This window comes from Drosophila subpulchrella, chromosome 2L (genome assembly GCF_014743375.2).
Source record: "Drosophila subpulchrella strain 33 F10 #4 breed RU33 chromosome 2L, RU_Dsub_v1.1 Primary Assembly, whole genome shotgun sequence".
Lineage (NCBI taxonomy): Eukaryota > Metazoa > Arthropoda > Insecta > Diptera > Drosophilidae > Drosophila > Drosophila subpulchrella.
In genome coordinates, this window is record NC_050610.1 from 15,683,702 (window position 1) to 15,709,875 (window position 26,174).

General features: G+C 39.0%; 2 protein-coding genes across 4 annotated transcripts; both read right to left on the bottom strand.

Annotated features, from left to right (window-relative positions):
- Positions 1–466: 466 nt before the first annotated feature.
- On the bottom strand, positions 467–22,227 carry LOC119546469 (G1/S-specific cyclin-E). 3 transcript variants are annotated; one of them, XM_037852752.1, is made up of 6 exons: positions 22,014–22,227; positions 14,521–14,648; positions 11,087–11,411; positions 2,398–3,713; positions 2,106–2,331; positions 467–2,014 (listed from the first exon to the last, which is right to left on the bottom strand). In XM_037852752.1, exons 2-6 carry the CDS (start codon positions 14,538–14,540, stop codon positions 1,739–1,741), a joined length of 2,163 nt encoding a protein of 720 aa, XP_037708680.1. In that variant the 5' UTR covers positions 14,541–14,648; positions 22,014–22,227; the 3' UTR covers positions 467–1,738. The 3 variants fall into 3 exon arrangements, with proteins under 3 accessions (XP_037708680.1, XP_037708679.1, XP_037708678.1); XM_037852751.1 differs by having other exon boundaries at positions 21,809–22,227; XM_037852750.1 differs by lacking the exon at positions 22,014–22,227 and adding an exon at positions 20,457–20,608.
- A 2,305-nt stretch (positions 22,228–24,532) lies between these two features.
- Positions 24,533–26,167, bottom strand: LOC119546470. The gene is made up of 3 exons (XM_037852754.1): positions 25,811–26,167; positions 25,639–25,740; positions 24,533–24,783 (listed from the first exon to the last, which is right to left on the bottom strand). The coding sequence occupies exons 1-3, from the start codon at positions 26,063–26,065 to the stop codon at positions 24,643–24,645; spliced, it is 498 nt and encodes a 165-aa protein (XP_037708682.1). The 5' UTR covers positions 26,066–26,167; the 3' UTR covers positions 24,533–24,642.
- Positions 26,168–26,174: the final 7 nt, after the last annotated feature.

The window sequence follows — 26,174 nt, forward strand, 5'->3', positions numbered from 1 at the left end:
TGAAACTGTTTTAACGACTTAAATTCAATAAATGTACTTTCCCGAAAGCCACCTCTTTTAAAAACTGGTTCCCTAACTTATACGCCCAATGTATTGAAATAAACTTTAATTAAAAAACAAATAACTGTGTTGCAGATCGTCTACTTTAAAAAATTATTTTTAGTCATTGTTGAGGAATGAAAAACACACGTTTAACCTTGCTCCTGCAATGATGATTGATTTTTTTATTGAATTTAAAAAAGTTCTAAGACAACTATAATGTTCCAAAATAATATTCGACTGTTATAGACAAAATATCCACTTTCCTGGATCCGCGACAGCACTTATTATTATTATTACAACCCCACAATTATCACCCATAAGAAAAAACACCATTAAAATTTCGGTTTTATTTACAAAAATATATATTTATTTACTCATTTAATTCAACTTGTTTTGTAAAGGTTATGATTTTGCGATTGTTTATTTATTGACATCAAATCATGAATATAAGCGTACTTGTGAAATTATTTAAAATCAAATTCATATTTTTAAAATGATTATTGCTTTTAAAAACTACAAATAAAACATAAATAGATTAGATTTTTTTGTTTGCTTTTCTTTTAGTTGCTGTTTTTGTTTGTTTTCTGTTTTAATTCCAGCCTTAATCTTATGAACACTTACATGTTATTTATTCCTAAACTAACGAATAATAATATTTTTCTACTTTGCGTTGTTGCCTTTTGAATGTACATAAAATTGTGTAAGCCATATATAGAATTGTACACTTATATAATAATATATTATATGCGTTTCAGTTACGGTTCATTCTTGTTTTTGTGCGTTTTGTGTTTGTTTTGCTTTATGTACAGGATTTATTTGCTTAGCAAATTATGGCAAATTAGTCTAAATTAAAAAAAATGTTACATTGACGTATATATTCATACATGCACTTGTGTTTATATAGTCTGTTCAATTCATGTGTATAACTCAGATATTCTTCAATTGCCATTTTCTTTGTCACTCCATGTCAGCTATGGACTTGTCTTGTGTTTGTTGATTCATTGTTAGTAGGATTAATTGTCGAATGAAATGCAGTGTTCAGCATTAGTAGATTTAGTTGGATTCCCTCGACTTATATGCTAATTTTAGTTGGTTAGTCAAGTAATCTGCTCTGGGCCGCCGCTGACCCTTTCATTTTCGTCAGTTTTAGTTTTAGTTTTGTTAATTGGGCGCTCGGTGATTGATATTGAATGACTGACTGACTGGTTGACAGCTGGACATGTTTGATTGCGAACCTAGCATTTTTTTATGTTTCATTTTTGAGGTGCCAGCAAAGTTTGTGACCATAGCACAACTTTCAGCTGGTCTTTGTTTTGCTCCTTTTCAAGAGGTATTAGTCTAATGGTTAATTCAGTTTTGCCTTGTCTGCTATACTCTAGGTGTATAATATATATATATATATACGTTTGTGTGCTTTATAGATAGTGTACATTTAAAATTATATTTCTGATTTTTATAAATACACAAAGTTAAATATTAAACTGAGCGAGGAAAATGAATATATATCGCGAGTTGAGAAACAAAAGCGCGTGGAAAATTTCAAATTAAATATGTTTTTAGCATAGGAATTAGGCAACTAATAACTTTTCACTTAACAAAAATAATTTAAATATAAGAAACACTTAACGTAGAGACTGTTTGGGCGGGTGTGGTGAGTGTAAGAGAATGGTTGACCAAGAGCAGGGCGGCCAATCTCTCAGCGATTGCTCCTGCTGCTGCTGCAGCTGGTCGCAGGATTGTTGCTGCTGCTCATGACGCCGTTGCTGCTGGCAGTGGCGGAGCAGGTGGTTGTGGAGGAGATGCCACTTCTGGCCGCCGTCTCATCGCCCTCATCGCCCAGATACTCGTCGGGCTTGTGACTAGAGGCAGGAGGCGTCAGTAGACTCTCAGGGGCGCGCAGCGCGGTGGCCGGGGAGGCCTGAATCCTAGCGCGCATCGCATGCGCCGCATCCTGGGCCATCAGCACTTCGTCCTAAAAAAAATAAGAATTCAAATAAGTAACTGACTAAACATAGTTATTTTATGATTTCCCTCATTGGTTATCCAACCTTTCAGATACTTACATACATATCCATAGTGGTGGTGTGCGTTTGGATGATGTGCGAGTCGTCGGTGACAATATTGGGGCAGATGTGGCCCAGGCCGAACTTGTTGCTGACCTGCTCGTTCTGCTCGTTTAGCTGCAGGAAGGCTGCCTTCTGGGAGATTACCCGGAAGAAGGGCTCCATCCAGCGGGCGCAAGGTTGAATCACCTGCCAGTCTAGGCCAGAGCAACGCAAAGCCGCCTCACTAATAAGGAAAAATAACCGGTAAGACATACATTTCGTATGGGAAAGGGTATTCTAGCTAACTCACCGACTAAAGGTATGACTGATGGCGGCCGCTGCCAGCACCGAGTAGGAGTAATTGGCCATGCCCACGTCCAGGGTGCACAGATCCAGCAGCTGTGAGGTCTGGACAAACTCAAAGCCAGAGAACTGCGGGTAGATAAAGGCATCGTCCGCCTCCGCGGCCTTTTGCCTGCCAATCTGGGAGAACGAGGCCGGGGTGCGATTGTTCACATTCAGTTGCATATAGACACCCAGCCAGCCGGTGATGGTAATGGGGCTGATGTCCCAGTCGAGCGCCTGCAGCAGAATCTTCTCGTGGTTGAGGATGTCCCGCTCTGTGCAGGCGCCATCCGTCACGTAGGCAAACTCCCCGATCTTCGGCGGATAAATCTCCTCCACCTTGGCGGCCACAAACAAACAGGTGATGCCAATTAACTGCAAATGGGTCTTCTGCACCTTGTGCGCCACATGCAAGTAGCGATCCAGATAGTCGACGGCCAGGTAAAAGGTCTCCCGGTGCAACTTGTACACCTCACAGACTTCGATCAACCAGTCCAAGAGGATGGCGCGCATACGTGGCTGCAGACCGGGATGCTGTTCCAGCATGGAGATGCTGCGCAGCCTCGAGTCCTGCTCATCCCGATGGCACATCAGGCGCCAGACATCGGCGGCGTTGGCCCAGGCCAGAGCAGGAAGTGGACACATGCGCAGGCCGTTCTCCACCGCCGGCGACATACAGCTAAAGGCTGCCGTGTCGTCCAGAATCTTGTTGGGCGCCTGCATATTGATCAAAAAGTCGCTGACCGGAAGCTGGATCTGCTGCTGGGGCTGTTGGAGACCGGGAGTTCGCTCGCCATTAACCGCCTGCTGCTGGCTGCAGCCCGAGGAGGCTGGCGAAATGGTGGACGAGTAGATCTCCTCCTCGTCGTCCTCTTCCTCGACTTCATCCTCCTCATCCTCGTCGTACGAGTAGTCCTCGCAGCTGTCCTCCAAAAGATCATCGTCATCCGGCTTTTGTGTAACCACAGTGGTGGTTGTGGTGGTCACCACCTGGTCTACACCGTAGCGTACCACCACGGGTGCCAGCTTGGCACCGCGATCGGGACTCGGCGGACTGTCCGGGCTGTCCGGCAGCGGACTGTGTGGCGCCTCCGGCAGCTCCTCGGCCGGAGAGCTGCGTATGCTGAGCAGCTCCTGGGTGCTCTGGCCATCGGCCGAGACAATTGGTGACGTGTACACCGAGGAGGCCACCGACGAGAGGTTGCCCTGGTCGCTACCGTACAGAGCGGGCAATCGCTGCTGGCGCTTGGCCGATGGAGGCTCAAAACCGAGTTCGGGGTCCTGAAATTAAAGCAAATAAATAAATAATAAATTAATAAATTATCGAAATTAAAAAAATATCAGAAAATGAAATAGACCATAAAGATGTTAAAACTCAAATGTTGATTTGAATACTATTCAAAACTAACGTTTAAAAGGATGCGCTAAACTTAGATATTCTATAATCACAATTTATCAAGTACAAGATAAATGTGCGCTTATATAAAATATAAATTTAAGTCAAGTTCCGATACCCAGCATATGTAAGTATCTAGAATTTGTATATCAACACTCTTCAAATACTACTTAAATATACAAAGAGTAGATATAAGCAAATAATCGTTACCATTTCAATGAATTTGCGCTTCTGTTCCAACTTCATAATAACATGAACAACCGGATGAAATGGATACTCAAGTCTATGAAAGGAACACACGGGTGGCGGAGTTATAAACGTGCCCCGAATTTAATTAGCCAAGAAATGGTTGGTAAGTAGAAATTTATGTGGGCACGGCTGTCAAAATTCGTAATCCTTGATAGATGGACCGTTGTAGCTTAGCCAAATGCACCCGCACAAAATGAGAGCCAGGAGATAACACAAAAGATCAAGGACTCTGTGTTCGCATGGAGGTAGGACAATACACTTTAGATGGATTTTCTCGTGGGAACGGGTTTTGCTTTCCTCTTTCTTGCTTATCTTTACAACAATATTTTTGGTTTGATCAATTCAACAAAATCGTTATTGCACTTTTTGCTTTGATCTTTTTCAATTTAGTAGCAGTCTTTGGGTATAATTTGTTGCTTTGGTTTCTTTGGTATGATTAAACAATTGTGCAAAAAGATTTCTTTTTTTTTTGGTTATAACATTTAAAACATTTTTGGCTTCGTTTTGGTTTGTTGTAGTTGTTGTTGGTGGGTGATCTTGGCAAATCCGGTTCTTAAATTAGTTCTTTGCACTCGTTGTGTGTGGTTTTGGTTTCATAAATATTTGTCAGTCTTTACTTTTTCAACTTGACAACGGAATAATTTAGATTTAGATTTTGGTCTCAGTGTCTTTTAGCTGTATGGGTATGTTTTGTTTTGTTTTTTTATTTTCTTGTATTCACTCCGCTCTTGGCTTGATCGAGTACCAATCGCGTTGACGTGCGCTGTGCAACTGAGCTCGACGTTCTCCGTTCCAGATCGCCGATCCCCGAACCCCGATTCCCGATCCCCGATCGTCGTTATCCTGCCCAACGAATGCAACGGTCTCGGAAATAGGGGTTGCTTTTCTTTTTGCCCCCGACTGACTACTCTACTGCAACTCAACAGCGGTAAAAACAGGATCGCTAACCAACCATCCATCTCTTTCCATCGGGGGTAGTTCCCGAAGATATCCGTACTTCTTGAGACGACAACCTTGTTGTTTTTGCATTGCATTTTTCGCCTCTGGGTGTTTATAAGCCCAACAACAAATCCCACTGACGGCTGTGGCTCCTGATCCTTTTTACAATTATTTTTGTCAACATTTCTGTGCGACCAGGTAGACGCAAGACGTTTGGAAAATCACTACCTACACATAACCCTCAAAACAATACGATACATAATGGTATATAGGGAGTATATAAATTATTTTTGCTAGTATTATAGCTTTTGGCTCGAGCTGCCAGCGGCTGCATTAAAAATCTCCTGCATCTTGGAGGCTACTCTAATAAATTATCTTTTGGCATTGATCGAAGGGATGGGGCGTTGATAAAGGCAAATATAGAGCGGGCCTAATGGAACCTCAGCTCAGAGACCGACTCCTAAGATTGCATCACGAAAATACAAAAAAAAAAAATAGGAGAGATTGGAATGGAAACGAAAAACGCAAACAATTGAGATCCTTGACCATTGTTCTCTGGCAGACAGATGATGGAAAACAGAAGCCAAGATCAGAAAGTCCATAAAGTAAAAAATTGTATACAACATGGGACACAGATGTCACGCTTGGATTGCTGACATCTCAAAAAAATGTTTTTAAAATTGGTATATTTACCAAAAATACTTTGGCAAGGAAAGCTTTGAAAACCAATTCCACATACATACAATTTTAGAAGAAAAAAAATTAAATTGTTAATAAAATAAAATACTTTTGTCATAAATAAAGAAATAATCTTTATATTTTACAGCATTACAGGTATGTAAATCATATATATTTAATGTTGCTAAAACTTCAGCCCGAACATTGTTGCTACTCTCTATATTTTAAAAGTTTAGGGTCAAATTTAAATGACCCTCTATTAAATAAAAATGTAAAGATTTAAAGTTAAGATAAAGATAACTGCCCATTAAAGTGAACAATAACTTTGTACAACAAAATACAAAATCCAAATAATTTTCTATGTATTTCTTAGTTTTACGATTGCAATTGATCTTTTCATTGATTGAATAAAGTTTGCAGGACCAAATAGGGATTTGAAAGTTATCAAATATTGGGTGTATTTCATCAACTTTCTTAACAGTCAATCTCACACGTCGTAAAAGTTTAACAATATCAACCAACCCTGCTGCCCATTAAAGTTTTTCACATAATTTGTTGCGTAAAAATGAGGGAAAAAATGTTGCGATATTTATGTGACAATTTTAATTGTCTGAGTAGGTTTGCCTTTCCAGCAGACATACGGATTTGAACTCCCCTCCTGGAGTCGGGGGTAAATACATATTTTTTTGCGTCAAGACAGGAAGGTCCAAGACGCATGACAAATTTAATTTCTTATTCTTCTGGCCAACAAACTGCAACAACCCTCCCGAGAAGATGATGTAGGTAACCGGGAACGGCAATCGTAGAATGAAATGAAAATGGACATGGATATGGACACATGTCAAGCCATCCAGATGCAATGTAATTAAAATCAAAGCGTGCAATGGCCTAAGAAGCCAGCTCTGCACACAATGGACATTCCTCCAGCCTTATTATTTTACTTCGTTTTCTTTTTTTTGGTGCGTGGACATTGCATCTGCCATTTGGAGTTGGTCAAGCGTTAAGAAATCAGAAAGATTATGCAGGAAAATTCCCAGTTTACTTTATGACATGACGGATTCCGAGGCGAAAGATCGCCCGAGTGAGTGTGAGAAATTAGTGAGCAGCCAGTGAAGTGGGCTGGAATCTGGACCAATTCGGACCGAGAGGGTTGCATCCCAAGTTTAACAAGGGTTAAACTGGGTTGTTGCCCTTAAGCCGCCGCCTCAAGGATTTAGTGTACCAAAAAGTCCAACGAGGCAGCTGCTGCAATCGTCCTTAGTCCTTCTCGTCTCGATCTGCTCCTTCAAACGCAAGAAGCAAACCCACAAGGGGCACCCAAAACATCTCTCGAAATCTCACTGGGAGGGAGTCCATGGGTCGCCAGGGCAGATGATGCAATTCCTCAAGTTATGGGTACATACAAAAAGCAGTCAAGAAGCAATTCGATTGTTATGCGACAACCTCTGCTGCGTCGTCAACCTCAATATAGTATAGCCCGGTGCCCCATTGTGTGTGCTCCCTCTCTCTCTTTCTACTTTCCTGCTTTTGCCTACCCTATAAAGTCCTGCGCTTATGTGTCGTAATCTTTCGACGGCCGTCTGTCTGAAAACCGAAACACCTTTAGTTTTCAGACCTTGGCGTGGGTCCAGGTGTAACTTTTTCACCGCTGTTGCCTTGTAATATCCTGCATTGTTGTTTCATTTTATTTTTCTTTTCATTTCTCCCCCAAGTCTTTGGATAACATTTAATTTTTTTCTATGCTCTGTCTGCCGGTAATTGTTAATATTTTTTCAGGACCTCCAGACTGATTAAAGATTAGGATTTCCTGGAAGTTCAGGATATAGCTTGAAATTTTTTTATGAAGTATTTTAAATTCTTTAAAGAAAGAAAAAGCTAACAAATTACCTTTCTTCCCCTGAATGATCATTCAAAATTAGCTAAAGTTCTGTCCACTTTTGGGACATCATCGCTGCTCTCCTTTTAATAAATGATATGCAAACAACATGCCAGAGGACAAATCCCAGAAGGACCATAACAAACACTCATATTTCCAAGCAATTCAACTGACCCCTGGTCAGTCCATAAAGGGTTAATCCAACACAACAATTTCGCGGTGACTTGGCTGGATTTATCATCGGGGAAATATAAATTTGGGTTGGCCAGGGGGACGGTGAAAATGCTTGGACATGTAATTAATCATGCAATTGGTTAGATCCATGACAAAACGAATTAAAGCATAACCCATTGGTGGAACGGGAGGAGGGTAAGTGGACAAAGGACAAACCGCGAATGAATTTTGAATGCGAAAAATCATTTTGATGAATGTTAGGGAAGATCATTTTTCTTCAGGATTTAATGTCAACTTTTTCTTGATAGGTGCAGTCCTTGAAAGAAGTTTTATGTAATAGATTCCTAGTTGATTTATTAATATTGTTGATGATAATAAAAGGAACCTTTATCTTTATAAGGATATATCTTTTGCTATAAAAGATGCAGGTACTTTTATTATAATAATATACAATTTTAAGATCTTATTTCATGTAATCAGTCTTAAATAGTTGCTGTTAATTAAAGAAGTTTCCTAGTTGAAGTTTCCTTCATTTCTTGTGAAGAAACATTATCTAAATAAAGATATATCTTTGCTTTAAAAGTTAAATTTACTTTAAGTGGTATAAGATAAAATTTTAAGAACTCATTTTATGTATTCTTATTCTGTTTTAAATAGTTGTATAAAATCAAATATTTAAACTGGTTCCTTATCAGCTGAATCTTGAGTGTCATTAATCTCAAAACAGATCATTGCCCAAGCTTCCCTTACAATTCAGTCCTCATCTCTTGTTTACCTCCAGCTAAATAAAATCCTCTTTAAAATTAAAAAAACTTTGAATTACAAAACAGATGATGCACGATTCCAGAACGGGATGCAATCTGGGAAACTGAAACTTGAATTCAGTTTCCCACAATGTCCCGATACTGACTTGACAGAAATCAAGACCCGCACTTGATTGCAGCGAGAAGCAACCCGGACGAAACAAACCCAACTCCCCTTTCGGGACAAAAGAAACAAAGAAGTTTCCCAAAAAAAGCAGGGAACTTTCAGCGATTTCATGCCTGCCACGTAAAAAATAAGAAAAAAGGGTTTACATTACACTGACAAATTGGTAAAATAATACCATAATTTTGATCCTTGTGCCAGCAGCAAAACAAATATTGTATAATATTTCAGGACCGCATTCCGGAGCAGGAGCGTTGTGCGTGTCCCGAGAACAGATGACACAAGCGCTGCACCAAGGAGCCAAGGATGATTTGCATAAAAGTTTAACGGAAATCTAATGAGCAGACGTCGCAGGATCCGAAGGCATTTGCATAAGGATAATATGTCCCGAAACGGGGTAGCAAAATGCAACCCGGTTGGAAAGCGTTTTTTTCTTCTTTTTATGGGTTGGATCTTCTGCAGAAGCAAATGTCGTCTCGATGAATATTTAATTAGGGAAGAAAAGAAATGGGAAAAACTCGGCCCAGTGATCCTTGAAAAGGATAAGGCGTTGCTCAACCCCTCCGTTCGAGCATTCTTGTTTGCGGTTTCGGAGCTCTGTCCCATTCCGGTAGTCACTCCGATCCCTCCGATCCATCCCGATTTCGAGCTATACCTTCTTGATCTAGTTCCTGCCTCAAGCTAACCTATAACTATCGCAATTTCAAATTCTTCCTACGGCCTTAACGGACATTTGGCCGCCTTGACTTTGGAAAACCCACCCCTGGAGATATCGGACTTGGGCTAAAGGTGTGCGCGCATGCGCAACGACGCCTTCTGTCCTTGGTCTCCGGCTCCTTTGTCCTGCCGTGCATATGCTCAACATTCTGCCAAGACCCCTTCGGAATTCCCTTACCCAACAACGCCCGCCTGAAGGGGGCCTTCCATTTTTTTTCCGTTTGAGAATGACATTTGTTTGGCAGGGAAGTAAATTCAGAAACGTTGCGAAAACAAAAAACGGCAGAGAACTTATGGCAAAAAATACCCAAGGTAGATAGCATGTCTTTGGGAATAGACTGTTAAGATACCCCTGGTAAATTAAATTTACAGAAAGAGTTTTATATGGTTGAGTTTGAGTGAAGAAATTGAGCTACAAAACGTATAAATACAAATTCATTTGTATTATTGGCCCATTAAGATAAGATAAGACAAAAAAATATTTTTTTAAAACATGCTATTAGGTTTTGAGTATATTAAATCGGTTTGAATATTTTATTTTTTTTATATCAGAAAAATAAAATATATTTGCAGTCCGCTTTAAATAAAGATACCCCAGAATAGGGTACCAAACTAAGAAACTCGAAAACAATTTCTGCAAGTTCATTGCACGTATAGCAGAATATACTCCCTATTCCACTCCATATTTCATATAGAACTGGAAAAAATCCTTTGCACCAACACAGCTGCCCAGGAGAAGCCATTGCCTTGATTGCAGCTACTTGAGAGGAGATCTGACTTCAGGGCTTCCAAGGATGCTGCTAAATGAGCCCTTCCAGTAAGTAGCGTTTATTTTTGGGCTCATCTTTGCATTGTGCCAGCGCAGAAGTGCCAAGTAGCTGTCTACGTGCCCAACGGCCTATTTGGCTAGAGCTCAAGCAGCAAAAGATCAAATGAAGATCGGCAGCCAAACGACTGGAAGCCACGAAAGGGCTATCCATTCAAAATGGAAGTACAAATAAAAGATCGTTTGCCAAACATACGAAAAAGAGAAATCTCTGAAGATCAGTGATCAATGAACACAATTAGGAAACTCTAATCAAATAAATAGGTATACCAATACTTTTAATAAAAAGTGTTCTTTATCAATTCCTTTGAAATATAATAACAAAGACCAGCTGCACGACGAAGCAATCTAAAGTGATCTGCTATGATCCTTGAGAATTAAATCCAAATAATGATCCTTGGTTAGTTAATAGAGTTCTACATTTATAATAATCATCAGTTTAAGATTTAAAAAAAACAGCTCGGAAATTTCAGCTTAGATCTTAATCTATAGGTTATCAAATTGACTCTGTAGTTCATGAACATATCAATCTTTGGGGATCTACAGATCATAAAATTAAAAAAGTCTAATACACTAAAAACTGAGGACTGAGGACCCTGAGATTATAAGAAAAGCTCAATGAATACGAACATTAAATCAATTTGAAATTCAAAATTAGAGTGCACGAGCAATTTTTCAAGAAATTAGCTTGATCATTGTTGTCGAAGATCGTTTGGGTCATCGAGCCACATGCGCTCTTGCTGTCGCTCTTGGCGTTTCCTTGATAAGATTGCAAAAATCAACGAGGTCACATGGCCTGATAAAGCGACTTCATTCATAAAACTTATCTGCCACGTCTGGGGGCTTACATTTCCAAAGATTATATTACTCACCTTAGCATCTTCGTTTGAGTCGCTGCTTAAACGCCGTTTACGTTTATTGCCATTGGAAGTTGCGGCTGTGGATGTTGCAAGGTTCTGGTTATCACAAGAGCACATCTCGACTGTTTTGGAGGCTGCTGAGGTTCCCGGTAGCTCTTCTTCTAGCTGAGTTGCCGACGAAGATGGGCTCTGATTTGGGTTTGGGTTTGGGCTAATGCTGCTGCTGATATTACTACTGCTGCTGACGACGACGACAATGCTGCTGCTGGCTTCTCCGTTGCTGGGGGCGGTTGTGACTATGCTGCCATTTGGCTCAGTGCTGCTGGTAGAACAAACACTGCAAAGGAAAGTAAGTGAAATTAACAGTGGAACTAGAGGATCTTCAAATTACACTACTTTAAAAAAAAAATTTTTGTAATATATTAAAAATACTCTTCATTGTAAAGTTCCTTTTCAATGATAATAAAATTTTTAGGTTTCAAAAATAAATATTATTATATTATATATAATTATTAATATCTTTGTATTACAATATATTATTAATATATAATAACATATTATTATTATTAATTAATTATTATGTTTACAAATAAATTTGAGTAAGAAATATTATTATATTTTATCTAATTGTTATAATATTAATTAGAAAATTTTATTAAAACGGATTCAAATTCTATAATATTTTAGTTTACAAAAGGTTTAAATTGATCTGTAATTTGAAATTAATTTCAACATTTATTCAAACCTAGCAAATAAATTGTAAAACGTATTTAAATCTACGTAGTGAACCACTGTACTATTTGCTGGGGATCAGTTATTTCCAATTTCTCCTCTTTTTTTTGCAAAATAGAGAAATTCAATATGCCACGGAGGCAAGCAGCAAATCACATAGGGGCGTTCTTAAATAGATACAAACGAAACGAACATAAATTCATTGAATTTTGACACGGCATTCGAATCGCGATGCAAGACTCGAGATTAAGGCGCCCAACGGATACATTAATATTTAACATCCGGGAAATTGAAATCGAGATGACTGATCGAGGGAAATGGAAATGGGATCGTCGCTGGAAGAGCCCCGGGAAAGCCTTTCCTCCTTGAGATTGAGCAATTTTGGCAAATTTGCATGGACATTAGCATAATGCAAGAGGCTGGCAAACGGAAAGAATAGGATTTCCCTCCTTGAGAGCGCAGATGTTAATGGTTTATCCCTTTGCCACAACTCTCAAGTGTTGCAGAACAAGCCACTGCACTTTAAGCAATTCGATGCGCGAATTTTTGCAATTTGAGCGAGGAGCAAGGAAAATAAAAAACAAAATCTAACCCTTGGGACCGTAAACCCTTCCGTCTTAAGGAAGCTGTGAAAGGGGAGAACAAAAAAAAGGGCTGCTGCACATAAATTCAAATGCTTTAGCCATTTCTGGCTGCGATTGCAGCCTCCTGTTTTGATCCTGGCCCTGCACTATCGATCGCGTTTAATGGTTTAATGAACAAGAAAAAGTAATCACGTAGTAAATTACGAGGAAATGAAATCGCTTAAAAATGAGTTACGGCGAGAAAGGACTAATGGAGCGTACGTGCAGGCGGCCTTCAAGTTTTTCCCGCTTTCTTTCTTTCTTTGTACTCGGGGTTCCCGGGGTCAGAGGTTCTCCGCGGCTTAAGGTTCAAACTGAAATTTGTCAATTCGAGGTGAAAGTTTCCTTTCCTTTTGCGGCCAAGCCAGAAACCTTGTTTCGGTTTCGTTTCCCCTTTTCTTTTTTTGTCGGTTCGAATCCATATCCCTGTAGGTAGCAAATGGGTAGGGTGACTATCTTGGAGATGATATGGAGAAATTCTCCGAAGTAGTTCCTGGAACATGGTCCAGTGCATAATAAGTGGACTATCGAAGGATCGATCTTTCTCACATGATAAATTATATGAAACTGTGAGGCTGGGATTAGGAATTAGTAATTTATTGCTTTATTTTTTAATCTTTGGAACAGTTATGCTCGGGAATTCATGTAACTATTATACTAATCTATTGACAAATCGTGTTCTTAACTCTCAAGGATAACAGTTGGGATTTTTTAAAAGAAGTTTTGGTAGTTTGCCCTCAAAAGTATGCAACACTCTATAAATACCCTATAATACTTAACTTCCCTGACTTATTTGACAAATTCCGTTATAGATGTCAGCGAAATAGTTTCGCAACACATACCAATAATTATGTCGACCACGAAATATGGCCATAAAATGGACTATCACTTAAGTGATCGCTGTGATCAGTGGGCGATGATGATGATGTTGAATGCCAAAGGGGACGCAACTGACAAAACCAAATGACTAGGCAATTATGCAATTATGGTCATGCGCAGGCACCCACAAGCAAAATATATATGCGACAGGGTGAAAACATATTAAACTCAATTAATTTTTGCCCAGGACATGACTGAAAAAGCCACAAAAAGTGTGTGTCGGCTGTGACAGCATTATCAACCCGACCGAACACAAAACCCCCTAGGTGCAACCCTCTGAAGTAAACAAACTGACCTGAACCGTCCCACAACTAAACACTTTTCTAATGACATTTTCGCGCGCAATTATATACTAATCACACGCAGGACCTCGAAAATAAAAGTCCTGTAAAGGTATGCAGAGTGTTGAGGAATACGGCACTTGGTTATCAACGCAGTTTCGACTTTAACACCTACAAGCCATCTGTTTTTTGTTCGTTTTTGGAAATTGACAGTGAAAATGCATTTTAGATTATCGCACTTGAGTCAGTAGGTTGAAACGGCTGCAGGAACAGTAGGATCCCGAGCGGTTATAGCTCCTGCGGGTCCTACTTTTTTCCCGGGGAGTATTCGGGCATAACCAGTTGGGCACTGTCACTTTATAATTACGAAATAGCTATTAGATAAACATCACTTTTGGTTAACAGAATTAAAGGGAGACGCGACTCTGCCTACCAGGATAGTTAGTGGTAAAAAGGAAGTCGATCGGATGTCGCCACAGGAAGTCGCTGAGCGTTAGAAACAAATGGTATTGAAGACCGTTGGGGAGTCGCCTTTTTGGCTTTCATGTGGGGTGCTAATTAGTTTGGTCAGGGCTGCAGAGGAAATGGAAGTCACGAAAAGTGTTTGATGGGAAAGGAAAATGTCTAAGATCAGAAATGAAGGCAACAAAAAAACATGCAGGTTGCTAGAAAACTTGAAAATTTTTCAGCTGGTTTAAAACTTGTTCAGAACCTAAATTACTTTGTCTGTAAGAACAAATGTATACCATTTAAAGCATAAATAAAATTTTAATATAATTTTAAACATAAAATAAATACTTTATTTGTTAAAATAATTTACAATATTTTTTTGATAATAGCATTACCTATTTAAATGTGAAAGGGATTTAGAAATAGTAATATTTGAAAATAATAGAATATTTGAATAAAATAAACTTAAAAGGAAACTTACCTCTTGGCATTTAAACCCATAATTGTACGGCCTTGATAAGCCGTTTATGTTCTTTATCCTGAATGTTTTGTAAAGGCTGCTCGTCGAAAGCAGAAATGTTTTGTGTAATTTAAATAATTTAAAAGGAACTGCAAATAAAATAAACAAAAATATAAAAATATATTAGAAACAATTAATATTAAACAAAATATAAGAAATAAAATCTTTATTCCAACACCAAAAATCTAAGAGCCCAAGATATGATCATCACATGTGACGTGTTTTCGAGTTTTTACGACTTCACAAAACCTATCAACAGTTAGTCCAGCGCATTATCTGCAGATCCTTGTGGAAAAAAACAACATATGATCCTTGAAAAGAACTCGCACACACAGCATGTGGTCGAGGAGTTTCCTCGTTTCAAAAACCCCAAACAAATTTGTTTACGTGAGTTTTTCTCGAAAAACAATATAAATACACCAACTTTTTGCATTTAGCAAAACGAACGTAAAATAAACATTTTCCTATGGGTCTGAGATATTCAAATTTCAGAAACAGAAAGATGGGTAGGTGTTTTTTTTTGTGGAGTTGGGTCATCCTAACAGGTAGTCACGGGATGGGTCAATTTTTTATCATAATAGAATTTCCACGAGTCTCAATTGATGCCTTCTGCTGCAGGTTCAGCTTCAGCTGCTCCTCACGAACTTCCTGTACACTTGTAGAATTCTAAGAATTTTCTAAAATTTACAAAAAATTATACAACTCAATAAGATTTGAGTATTACTGAAATGTAATATAAAAACAAATCAGCAGAGAATTTAAATATTGGTAAAACCGTTTACTTTTCTTTATCCATTGCTAATTTATTGGAGAACTTAATTTTTCGAGTGTACCAATGTCAGGTGCTTCTCATTCGGCGCATGCGCAACGTCCACATTTTCTAGTGGTTTACAACGCTTAATTATATCGAGTCGTCTCCTCGATATTTCCCCGATGCACCTGTTGTGGCTAGAGTTGATCGCTGGCCTTCTGTTAGAATTGCAGGATGATTTCGATGCGGGGACAGGTGAGTTGAGTGGAGAAGGGGAGCGGCAGCTGTTGATGGACCTACCCCAACTTAAAGGATTCTGACGATGTCTCTGCTCCTGCTGCTGTTGTAACTTCAATTGACTTCCCCCTTCGCTAATTGTATCCTGTCGCGTTTCCTTGTTCCCCTGCCCTTCTTTCCTTTCTCCTTCCATAAGCTATTTTCCTTTTCCCGAGTGACATATGGGCCTGGCGTTATATTTGCCACGATTTATGGACCTTCCTTCGGCCTACCATTCAGTTCAGTTCGACACCTTTTCCTACCCCATATGCGAATGCTTTTTAGTCAACGACTTTCTTTCCCTTACTTTCTTGTTCTTATGCAACGGAATTCTCAATTTTCCTCACATTTTTTGCCTCTCCTTTCGTTTGCTTTTTCCGGCCTTTTCTTATGCACAATATTTTGCTTTTTCCAACCATCATTTTCACACTAATTGCGGATATGCCTTCTAATTAATTGGGTTCCCTCTTCTTCTTCGAAGTCATTTTAGAGCATTTTTACTTTCTCGGCTTTGTCTTGTTTTCAACCCTCCTATTACTCTTTTTACGACAACGAAATTTTGCTACATACAAAAAACCATAAAACTATGTACCGATCTCTAAACGGTCGTTTTGGATTTGTATGTAAAATATAAAACCCATCATAGCCATCAAATAATCATAAAAACATATAATAAATAATATAATTCTCGAAAACTTAAAGATAGGATTTTAAGTGCTCAAAGAATACTTAATATCTGAGTAGTGAATAATCTTATAATCTTATCAGAAGATCTTATAACCCAATGTAAATTCATTTATAACCAGATTTAAACAATCCTTTTTGTAAAACAAGAGGGGTAATTAAAACAAATGGACTAAAATGAATGTTCTTGACGAGATATTATACAAATCCATGGGATCTTTGAGGCCTCCCCAAGGATATGACAGGGGATTCTCGCAAACAAATGACTGTATTATCGCTGAACCGATTCTTCTTGTCCAAATACAAGCGACTAGCATTGGATAGAGCCCTAACTAACTGCAAGGACTGCCCACACGCAGGCTGCAACTTCCTCTAACGAAGATTAAGTGAAGAAGGCTGCGAGTTCGGAAGAAATCCGCGGCGACAGGTATACAAATATGAATAATGCCGCGGATCGAGCAGATAAGCACAGGGGTTTCCTTTTGCTCTCAGTTCTTAATTAACGGCGATGCTCGAGTGAATCTGTTTACCTGGACGGGGTCCTCCAAGGTCATTTAACTGGAAAAACAGAGTTTAGGAAATAAAGTCGACCGTATTTTCGGCAAATTTAGAGGCCCCTCATCTCGAAATATTTGCTTTGTGCCGAAGATTTCCCACAAGGAAATGGAACCAAGTCTCGAGATACAATATGTAATGCAACTTGAGGCAATGCAAAGAAGAATGCGCAAAATGCGCAAAGGAGAGCGCAAAAAATATATATAAATATGTACGTTTGTATCTCAGCGAGTATATGCTATATAGAGTAGAGGGAAAACAGGTCTCGAGTTATCCGGGGGCCTCTGGAGACGCCGTCTTCAACTGTCTGGGCCTGCAATTTTTGTGCGTCCTTTTTTGGGCTGCATTTTGGGCTCTGCACATGCGACGAGATACATTCCAGAGATAGTCGAGATAAATGCACAAGTATCTGGGTATCTGGGTATCTGCTGTTGCGTTCTCAATGCCAATGCTGCCTTCTCCTCCTTTTGTTGTGGTTTGGCTACATCTCTTGCAATTAGTTGGAACTCCAAGGGACGAAAGACTACACGGGTTGGGCAACCTCATATGTACTATATCGAATATTTGGATTCTATCTTATAGTGTATATAAAGAAACCCACATAATTTACTTAAATAATATAATATTGAATGTTCCTGTTATTATTAACAAGTTCTATTATCTGAAATTCCTTATAAAAGTCCCCATAAAAAACTTTATAAGCTTGTCCGAAACATATTCACAGGGATATTTCAAATCTTCTATCCCTCTAAAAAGTCTATCAATATTAAGTATAGTTAATAGCAAGGTAAAATATATTTTAGATTATAATTATAAAAATCCCTATAAAAAACTTTATAAGCTTGATTGATTTTTCGAATTATGATCACAGGGATATTTTAAATCGTCTAGACCTCTAAAAAGTCTATCAATATTAAGTCAAATATATTTTAAGGATTTAGAAAATTTACAGGGTATAAGTTTTCTAAATGATATTGTAAGAAGGTAGATATTTGTATAACCCTAATTTTGGAATTTAATGCATTAATTTAACTCTAAAGAACATCCATTTATCCGAATTTTTAGATTGCTTGGTGGAAAGCCCAATCTTAACTAGCATAATCCCAAAATTCCAATCGAGTCACTCGCTAAAATACCCAACCTGCTCCTAACTACAGGGTACTAAAGACGAAAACAGGAAAGTCGATCCTCGTCGAGGTCTCTTCTCCTGCGTGCAGCAGTGTCTGTGTATCTGAGTATCTGTGTGTTCTGGTATCTGAAGAGCGCCGCCTGGGCAAAACGGCGTGTGAAAGTAAAGCCGGGCCAGCCGAAGGAGAACAAATCAAAGTTCCTGAATGGAGCGGCGGCGGCGGCGTTCCAGTTCCAGGAATCGACGGCCTTGAAGTAGCCGTTAGGACATCGAGACGCGCTCAATTGACTATTTAGTTTATATTTAGCAGCGTCTAAAAGGATGCTGCCCACAGCCAGCTCAAGTGGCCTGCGTCCTGTTCTTCGATCTTCCCCAACTCTTTTGCCGGACTATCCTTTGTTTGTCTGGGAATAACTGGAAACTGTTTATCATTGTTGTTTCTGCCCTTCATACGGCTTCTTCTCCTCCTCATTCCGATTCCGAATCGGATTCTTCTGCTGTAGCGACAAAAATGTATAGACAATAAAGAAAAAATCCCCACATACACAATCATATATGCTTCATTTATTTAAGGAGTTAGTATTCACAACTCATCCTTGGATAGCATGTAATATTTGTGAAACATTCCGCACTTGTAATTGAGAAATATTTTTGGTATTTTACCAGGAATTCGGGTTAATATGGGCAGGTGATATGTGTGATTCCTATATACCAAGCGTGTAGGATGAGAAAATATTACAAATAACTTTTGGGTTCTCATCTCATCTAGAAATTCCTTTGATGGCCTGCCGCTTTCGAAGGTGGGAAGCACTTGATCGGGGGAAGAATAGAAAAGGTGTTGACTTGGATTTGAATAAGTGATTTAAGGACTATTTAGATTGGGGAAACAAAAGGAGGACTCAATGGGCCTTTGTTAAAAGGCAACAATTTTCCAAATATTTAAGATCAAAGTTAACTAAATTCTGCATGGATAGTAAGTATTCTGAACGAAGAGTAGAGTATACTATCTCAGAGGAAATGAGCACCTATAAAAACTCTATAAAATAAATACGATTTTTCGGAACTCTAGACATTTCCAACCCACCATATAAGAACGGAATTTCGGCCCGATCATGACATAATCCCAAAATTAAGTATACAAAAAGCCACCCCATCAACAATCCACCACCCTCCCCCCCTCTAAACACGCCCCGCCACGCCCACTCAACAAGTTTAACGGCGCAGAAAGCAAACACGCAAAAAAGCTCGCCAAAAGAATGCAAAAAACAAAGAAGAAAGTCAAAATTGCGAAGAAAACAACAACAAAATGAATTGTAGCAGGTAAATGGCGAGAAGAGAAGGGGAGGAAGATAAGTGGAAGGTGAAGAAGGAGATGGAGGGGAAGCAATAGCCAAAGCACAGAGAAATATCAATGAACTCCATTCTACATACGCGTAGATCGACTTAGTAAGCCATCTCGCTTACTCATGGGTTAAAACCACATACATATGTACATATAGTTACTACACAGAAAAAAGTTTTTTTATACATTTTAAAGATATTTCTAAGATTTAAAATTCAGTCTAATCAATTTGTTCTTTAACTTGGTTTTAGATAGATTTTCACCATTTAAACATCAAAATTCTTTCTATGTAACTTCACATCCCTTAATATAATTCAATTTTAAATTGATTTCCCTTTTCTTTCGGTGTACCAAAGATTTTTGCGCCACTTTTGACATAATTCATTATGTTTTTCTACTCTTTTTTCCCCATTTTGCTTTGCCCGCTGCTTCGTGTTCGTCAAGTTTTCAAAAGGTTCGAAGTTTTGCGTTGAACTTTTCCCGCCGCCGCTGCCTCAGTCGACGTCGGCAGAGCAGTACTAAAAAGTTTTTGTTTGTTGTTGCTGTTGGGAAGGGGAAAAATAACTTGACTCGCTGTTCTGATTGGAATAAAACGGAAGAGAGCGAGAGAAAGAGAAAAAGAACTTATGGAGCGCATTTCTTCTACGTGTGTGTATTTGTGTGTGTGTGTGTCATTGGAGGAAGCGTATATAAATGAAATGAGCATGGGGAAAAGAATGGAGAAACACAAAGTGGCGCGAATTAGGCGTTTGGGCTGGCGCAGTTTTGTTTTACCGCCCAAAATCTATGCGAATGGCGGGAAAAGTGCAATTCGGGCGGGAGAAAGATTAGAAAGTTTTTCTCGAACTAACGGCTCACAAGAATATGCTGCATTTCCTTTTCCCCCTAGCAATGGGAAAACTTTAATCCTCTAAGAATCTTGCCAATCAGAAAGCAACGGTTTTTTTTTAATCCCACAGCGTGTCAATTTTCTTATAAGAGGACGTTGTATGCGTAGCCAAAAATGCAAAGACACGACGGCAAACGCAGCTAAATTCTCTCCCACTCTCTCCTTGGCCATCCCACACACACTTGTCACACACCGCACACACGCGTCATATAATTTTTTCCACTTAGTTTGCCGTTCCTCCAATCAGACCATTGTGCAATTGTTTTGTTACCTTCTAATAAGATGGAAAATGCTGGCTTTTCCGCAATGTTTTCACTTGTTTTTCGAGGGAATTAAACGTTTTTCGAGAGTTTTTCGTCGTCGTCGTCGTCGTCACACGCCGGCCACGAAAAAACTTCACGAGCAGCAGAGCGGCAGCAGCAGAGTGATCGCTTTGGAACCGAAAAAAAAATTGGTGGAACTGGGCACCGAAGGCAGCGACGTCGGCAGCGACGTCAACGTCGACTGCGGCGAGTGTGCAAGAGGAACGCGCCAAAACAAGCTGATCCGAAGCGCCAAAAAATGCAACAAACACACAGGGGGCGACTTTGTTGTACTTGAATGTCTAATGGGGGCGACAGAGACGGGGAGAGCATCTCCCGCGCAAAGAACGGGCTGCGCGAGCGAGACGGGGCGAGATGAAGCCGCTGGTGGCAAGTTGGCATTTTATTGAATGGAGTCTGCAATTGGAGTCCCTTTACAGGCCAGTGGGAATCCAATTGGAGGTTCGACGGCTTCTCAGCTGGGTGGTCGCAAAACAGCTGAGGGGGATGCCAGAAGGGCGGATTTAGTAGTAAATATTGGAGGTCTTAAAAAAATACTATTATATTTTTTATACTTTTTCCTAGTTAAACTTGGTCTAGTGACCCTATAACTCATGAATTTAAAGAAAGTCAAAATTTAAATTTAAAAAATATTTAAAAAACAGCTTTGAACCCAACTAAAAAGCCAAGGGAATGTAATTTAGGTTGTGAATGCTAAGCAGTTAATTTTAACGCCTCCCTTTAGAATTTTTAAATCCTTTATTTATATGTTTTCATGCCCTTGCAAGGAATTCCCATAAATTGCAAGCCCAAAACATCTGACCGTACGTTTTCGGCGCAACCAGGTGGCAACGCCGCCCTGGAACCAAACAAACCGCTGCCACTTTGTTGTTGTCATCGATTAACATTTGAGCATTTTTGGCACCAACTTTGCGGCCCAGTAAAACCCCTAAACTAAATGAAAACCCCATGGTATTTGCAACCAATTGAAAGCTTAAAACTCAGAGAATCTGATTTAGCAATAAGACCGAAAATCCCGTTTGATTTGGCGGAAATAAATTCAATTGAAGTTGGAGATTTCCCGCGCGCGGGAACCCGACGTCGCCGCGCGCTGCTGACAGCGATGACAGCTGCGCGCGCAGAGAGAGAGCGCGCCCAAAGAGTGGGCTGCTCACGTTTTTTTTTTCGTTTTTTTTCACTGGTAGAATGTAGATGAAGAAAAAAAAGGTCTAAAGGAGATCGCTGGAAACGTAGAGTTCAAGAACTTTTGGGCCATGCACCTGCTACCAAGAATCATGCCCAGTTGGCCCATATCACTCACCTGCTTTGCGGCAGGATTTGGCCAAATTCTAGCGCAGATTGGACACGAAAAAACACACGCGGACTTGAGTGATGGGGGGAAAAAAATTGCACACACCGCCGCACACTCACTCACACACACACACACTCAGAGACTCGGCCAGCCAGCAAGACAGTTTCACCTTCTTTTCCTTTTTTTTTTTTTTTGTTGGTTGGTTGTATGTCACCTTTTCACGCCGTTTTCTCGGGCTTCGTTTCGGGCTTTTTCACGGCCAGCTCAACCCCACGCAAGTCAAGGCCAATTCGAAGCGATCCCCGTTGGCCAGCACAAATTCAAGTTAAGCGCAAGCACACTTTTTCGGCCTTTTCAGCGACTCGAAAATAACACAATTATCGGTTCGGTCGGCACTGCGAGATGAGATCGAAATCGGGAGAGGACGATCGGCGTCGGCGAGGCAGGGCAAGAGCGAAAAGCCCCAGCACTAGTGCATTAAGAGAGCGCCTGGCGCTCTGGCCACACGGCGCGGCGTTGCCACATGGGCCGATCGCGGGGTTTTCATTGGGCGCGCCATTTGAATGCTCAGTGGGTTTCTTCTGTTGTGTTTAATCTGTCTATTTGTCTATCAAATCACTTATTTTTATTTAAATCAAGTTATTTCTTTTGTTCTTTCACTTAACTTATTCGTATTTCAATGAAATAAGATTTCTTTTTAGGTTCATCCCGGTTTAACATAACCACCAAATGAAATTCTATATAAAGCGCTAAATTTTGAACTTTAAATTTTGTGCGAAAATCTTTATTGTGCATAAGTTTTGCAGCTATTTATTATTAAAACGCATAGTTCATTTTAATCAACACCCAACATTTTATTCATTTTCCATTTATATTTTTAGATTTTACTTTTTTGTGTTTGGGCGCGCCATTTGAATGCTCAGTGGCTTACTTATGTTATGTTATGTTTTAACTCTCTATTTATCAATCACTTCACTTATTTGTATTTGAATCAACATCTTCCTTTTTATTTTTCTCTTTCACTTAACTTTTTTATATTTGAATGAAATAAAATGTTTTATTGATATTATATTTGAAATCACGTTTAACATAACCATCAAATGAAATTCTTTCTAGAGCGCTTAATTTCGAATTTTAAATTATGTGCATAAAACCTAATTTTAAAAAAGTTTTTCAGCTATTTTATATTAAAATACACAATTTTTTTTAAGCAACACCCAACTTTTATTAACTTTTCAATTTACATTTCTAGATTTTCCTTTTTTGTGTATCGTTTTTAGGCGCGCATTTTTAAACACATTTTCAGCATAGGTTATTTATTAGAATTTAATGACTTTTGCATTAATTTACTCCATTTGAAATTCTTTAAACACATTTCCATGTAAATAATATGAGTTTCATGTAATCCAGACCAGCAAAACACACATTCTCAAGACACAATTTTAATCATTCGGTTACGCGGTCTGTTTTGAATTTTGAGTTATGATTAGTTTTGTTTTAAAATTAATAAATCTATTAAGCACTTTTTTTTTTAAATATAGTACATCATTTTCTCCATAAACGGGCTTCATCTTTAGTAGTTATATCTGAAGAAAACACTTAAACTTTCACTTTTATATGAAATCAGTTGATACGCGCTCTTATTTGAAATTTGAATTTTGATCGTAGTGAATGTAATCAGTTTTTAATTTATTTTTATTTAGTAGATGCTATTTATAGTTTATCAAAGTTTAATTAACATATTTCAATAAAATCTTAATTCAAATGACGCTTATATGGATTCATTTTCAATTGTAAATTTTAAAATTTTTTGGCGGGCAGTTTGAATGATAATTAAATTCGACGATTAAGTTTCTATAGCATTTTATTAAAGTTGGGATATATTTTATTTTTGTAGATGTGTTGATTTAAATTTATTGGTTTTAGTATAACTTCTGATATTTAAATCTGAAATGAACGCCTTTCTGATCTTTAAATTTCGCGGTCTTATTTTTAGGTTTGAATATCTAATCGATTTTGATTGGGAATCAAATTAATTTTTTATTTATTGTTTGATTTTAGATGTTTGCGTTGAAATACTCCTTTTTATAGTAATTCAATCTACAGAAAATAGTCACCAATTAAATTTGTATATCTTCATGGTTACTTGCGCACTTTTTGAACTTTAAATAAGAAAGTAAATTTTAATTAAATTATTATTGGACCGTCGTTTTACGACTTATATTGATTTTATTTAAGAAGTAATTTGTATTGATGATCGTTATATTTCTTTGAATAACTAGAAAATCGCAGTGTTTGACTTTACCATTTACGCGCTTTGATGATTTTCGAAACGTTGGTCATAAATCGTTTATGGTTTGTAAAGCTCATCTTATTAACTTTATTTTAAGTGTGATTTTTTAACCTTAGATTAGAGTGTTTATAGCTTTTTATTAACCTTTATCTGCTGTTTTCTTGAACTCTTTGTTTGAATGCCAATTGCCACACCTTTTCGAAATGTCTCATTTTTTTGGAGGTTCCACCGCTGCCTGGTTTCTTCGCCAGCTCGAAAATGCAAATAAAAGAAAGAGGCCGATAATGAACAATTTCGGCGAATTGAGCACACCGGCAAACTGCTTAGCCAGCTTTTCGGCCAAGTAAAAGCCAAGAAAAGAATATCCGCCAAGCGCAGCAGAAAAACCTCTTCTTCAGCAGCGAAGCAATGGCAAGAACCGACAATCTATTCTCAATCTGTTCCTCTGTGTTTTCGTTTCCATATTTATTGCGATTTTTGTTTTGATATTATTAATTTACGTTTCAAACTTAAGAAAAATCACTAAGCGAGCTCGGGGACGATCCTCAGCTTATAGAGGCGCCTGCTTGAATCCGCGGGCCGCATAATCGGAGGGAGCCGAACGATCGGAGACCTTGGGATAGCCCTCATCTCCGGGCACGCACGCCTTGCGGGAGTGGATCACACGCCATCCGCCCTTGCGGGTCCAGTCCTGGAATGAAAAGTAATGGGTTTTGATAATTTTTAATGGGCATATTTCAACATAACATTGCAATTTCTGAACCATATTACATTAAAACAATTACTTTTATAGTCGTTATTACACCTATTGATAAAGGAAGACTATCTCCCTGAGTTGAGCTTCTGACTGGATCTCTAAGCGGTACAAATGAGGGATATAAACATATTTTTAAACAATATATAATTATAAACCAACTTACACCTATGATAAATCATTTAAGTGAGTACACGGCCTAAATTAAAAGGCTACGTTCTAAAAACTCGAACAATCTTTTAAAAACTATTGTCTATATTAATAAGTTAATATAATTATGTAGAAAAGAACTAATGAAATAATAGTATAATTCCGAGGAAGCAATAGACTTTTTGAAAAAAAAAACACGTTTAGACAGCGATCTTTAACTTGTGTGAATTATTTCTATTATTATTATTTCCCGACAGCTATTTCACACTGTATGTGTTGCGGCAGAGACCGAACAGAGCCCGCTTAATGGAAAGCTACAGATCGCTGCTTTAAAGCCTTTCAAAACTTATATAGAAATTATTTACATTCCTTCTATAATCATATTCACATATATTAGATTTTTAAAGAAGACTTTGAAGATATCTGATCCTATAAGCTATTAATATCTTTTTTAACCGGTTAAACAAAAATCAGGACATATTTTATATCATATGCAGCTGACAACAAGGACGTTATTGGAAATGCTCCCTTACTAGCCTATAAATAACCTCTACCAGTCTATTTCCACCTTATGATCCTTGGATTATGTTACATAGAAACACCTGTAGCCTGGACAAGTGCAATCCTCGATCCCTTACTCACATTCTGGTTGTACTTGAAGTAGTAGGCGCCGGCGTAGATGCCTGTCAAGGCGAGCAGAGCCTTTCCGGTCCAGTAGCGCACGGTGAATGCCCGCTGGAAGCCCTGTAATCCAAAATATAGTCACTCCTCTAGCTCAGCATATGATTACATAATACCCAAGTTGAGAACTCACCAGGGCGGGCTCCAAGACGTTGCAGACCTTGTCCAAGGGGGCGCGGTAGAAGCGCTTGATGGGATTGTTGAGCTCCAGCTCCAGGGCGGGCACCTTCCGGGGTCCGTGGTGCAGCTCCTGGTCCTTCAGCCATTGCTTCCGCCAGGCGCGCTCCTCGGGCAGCATGCCGATCAGGCGCTCCCGCTCCCGCACCATGCGGCCCGCAATGGCCATCGGCTTCACGCCGCCCGTATCCGAGGCACCACCAACTACCATTTTGCACCGCTTATTCCTGGATATCTGCTTTGTGGAGGTCGCAAAACGCCAACAATTGTATAATTTAATTGGGCACCGAAAAAACAGCTGTTCGCGCCAGTGTGACCGC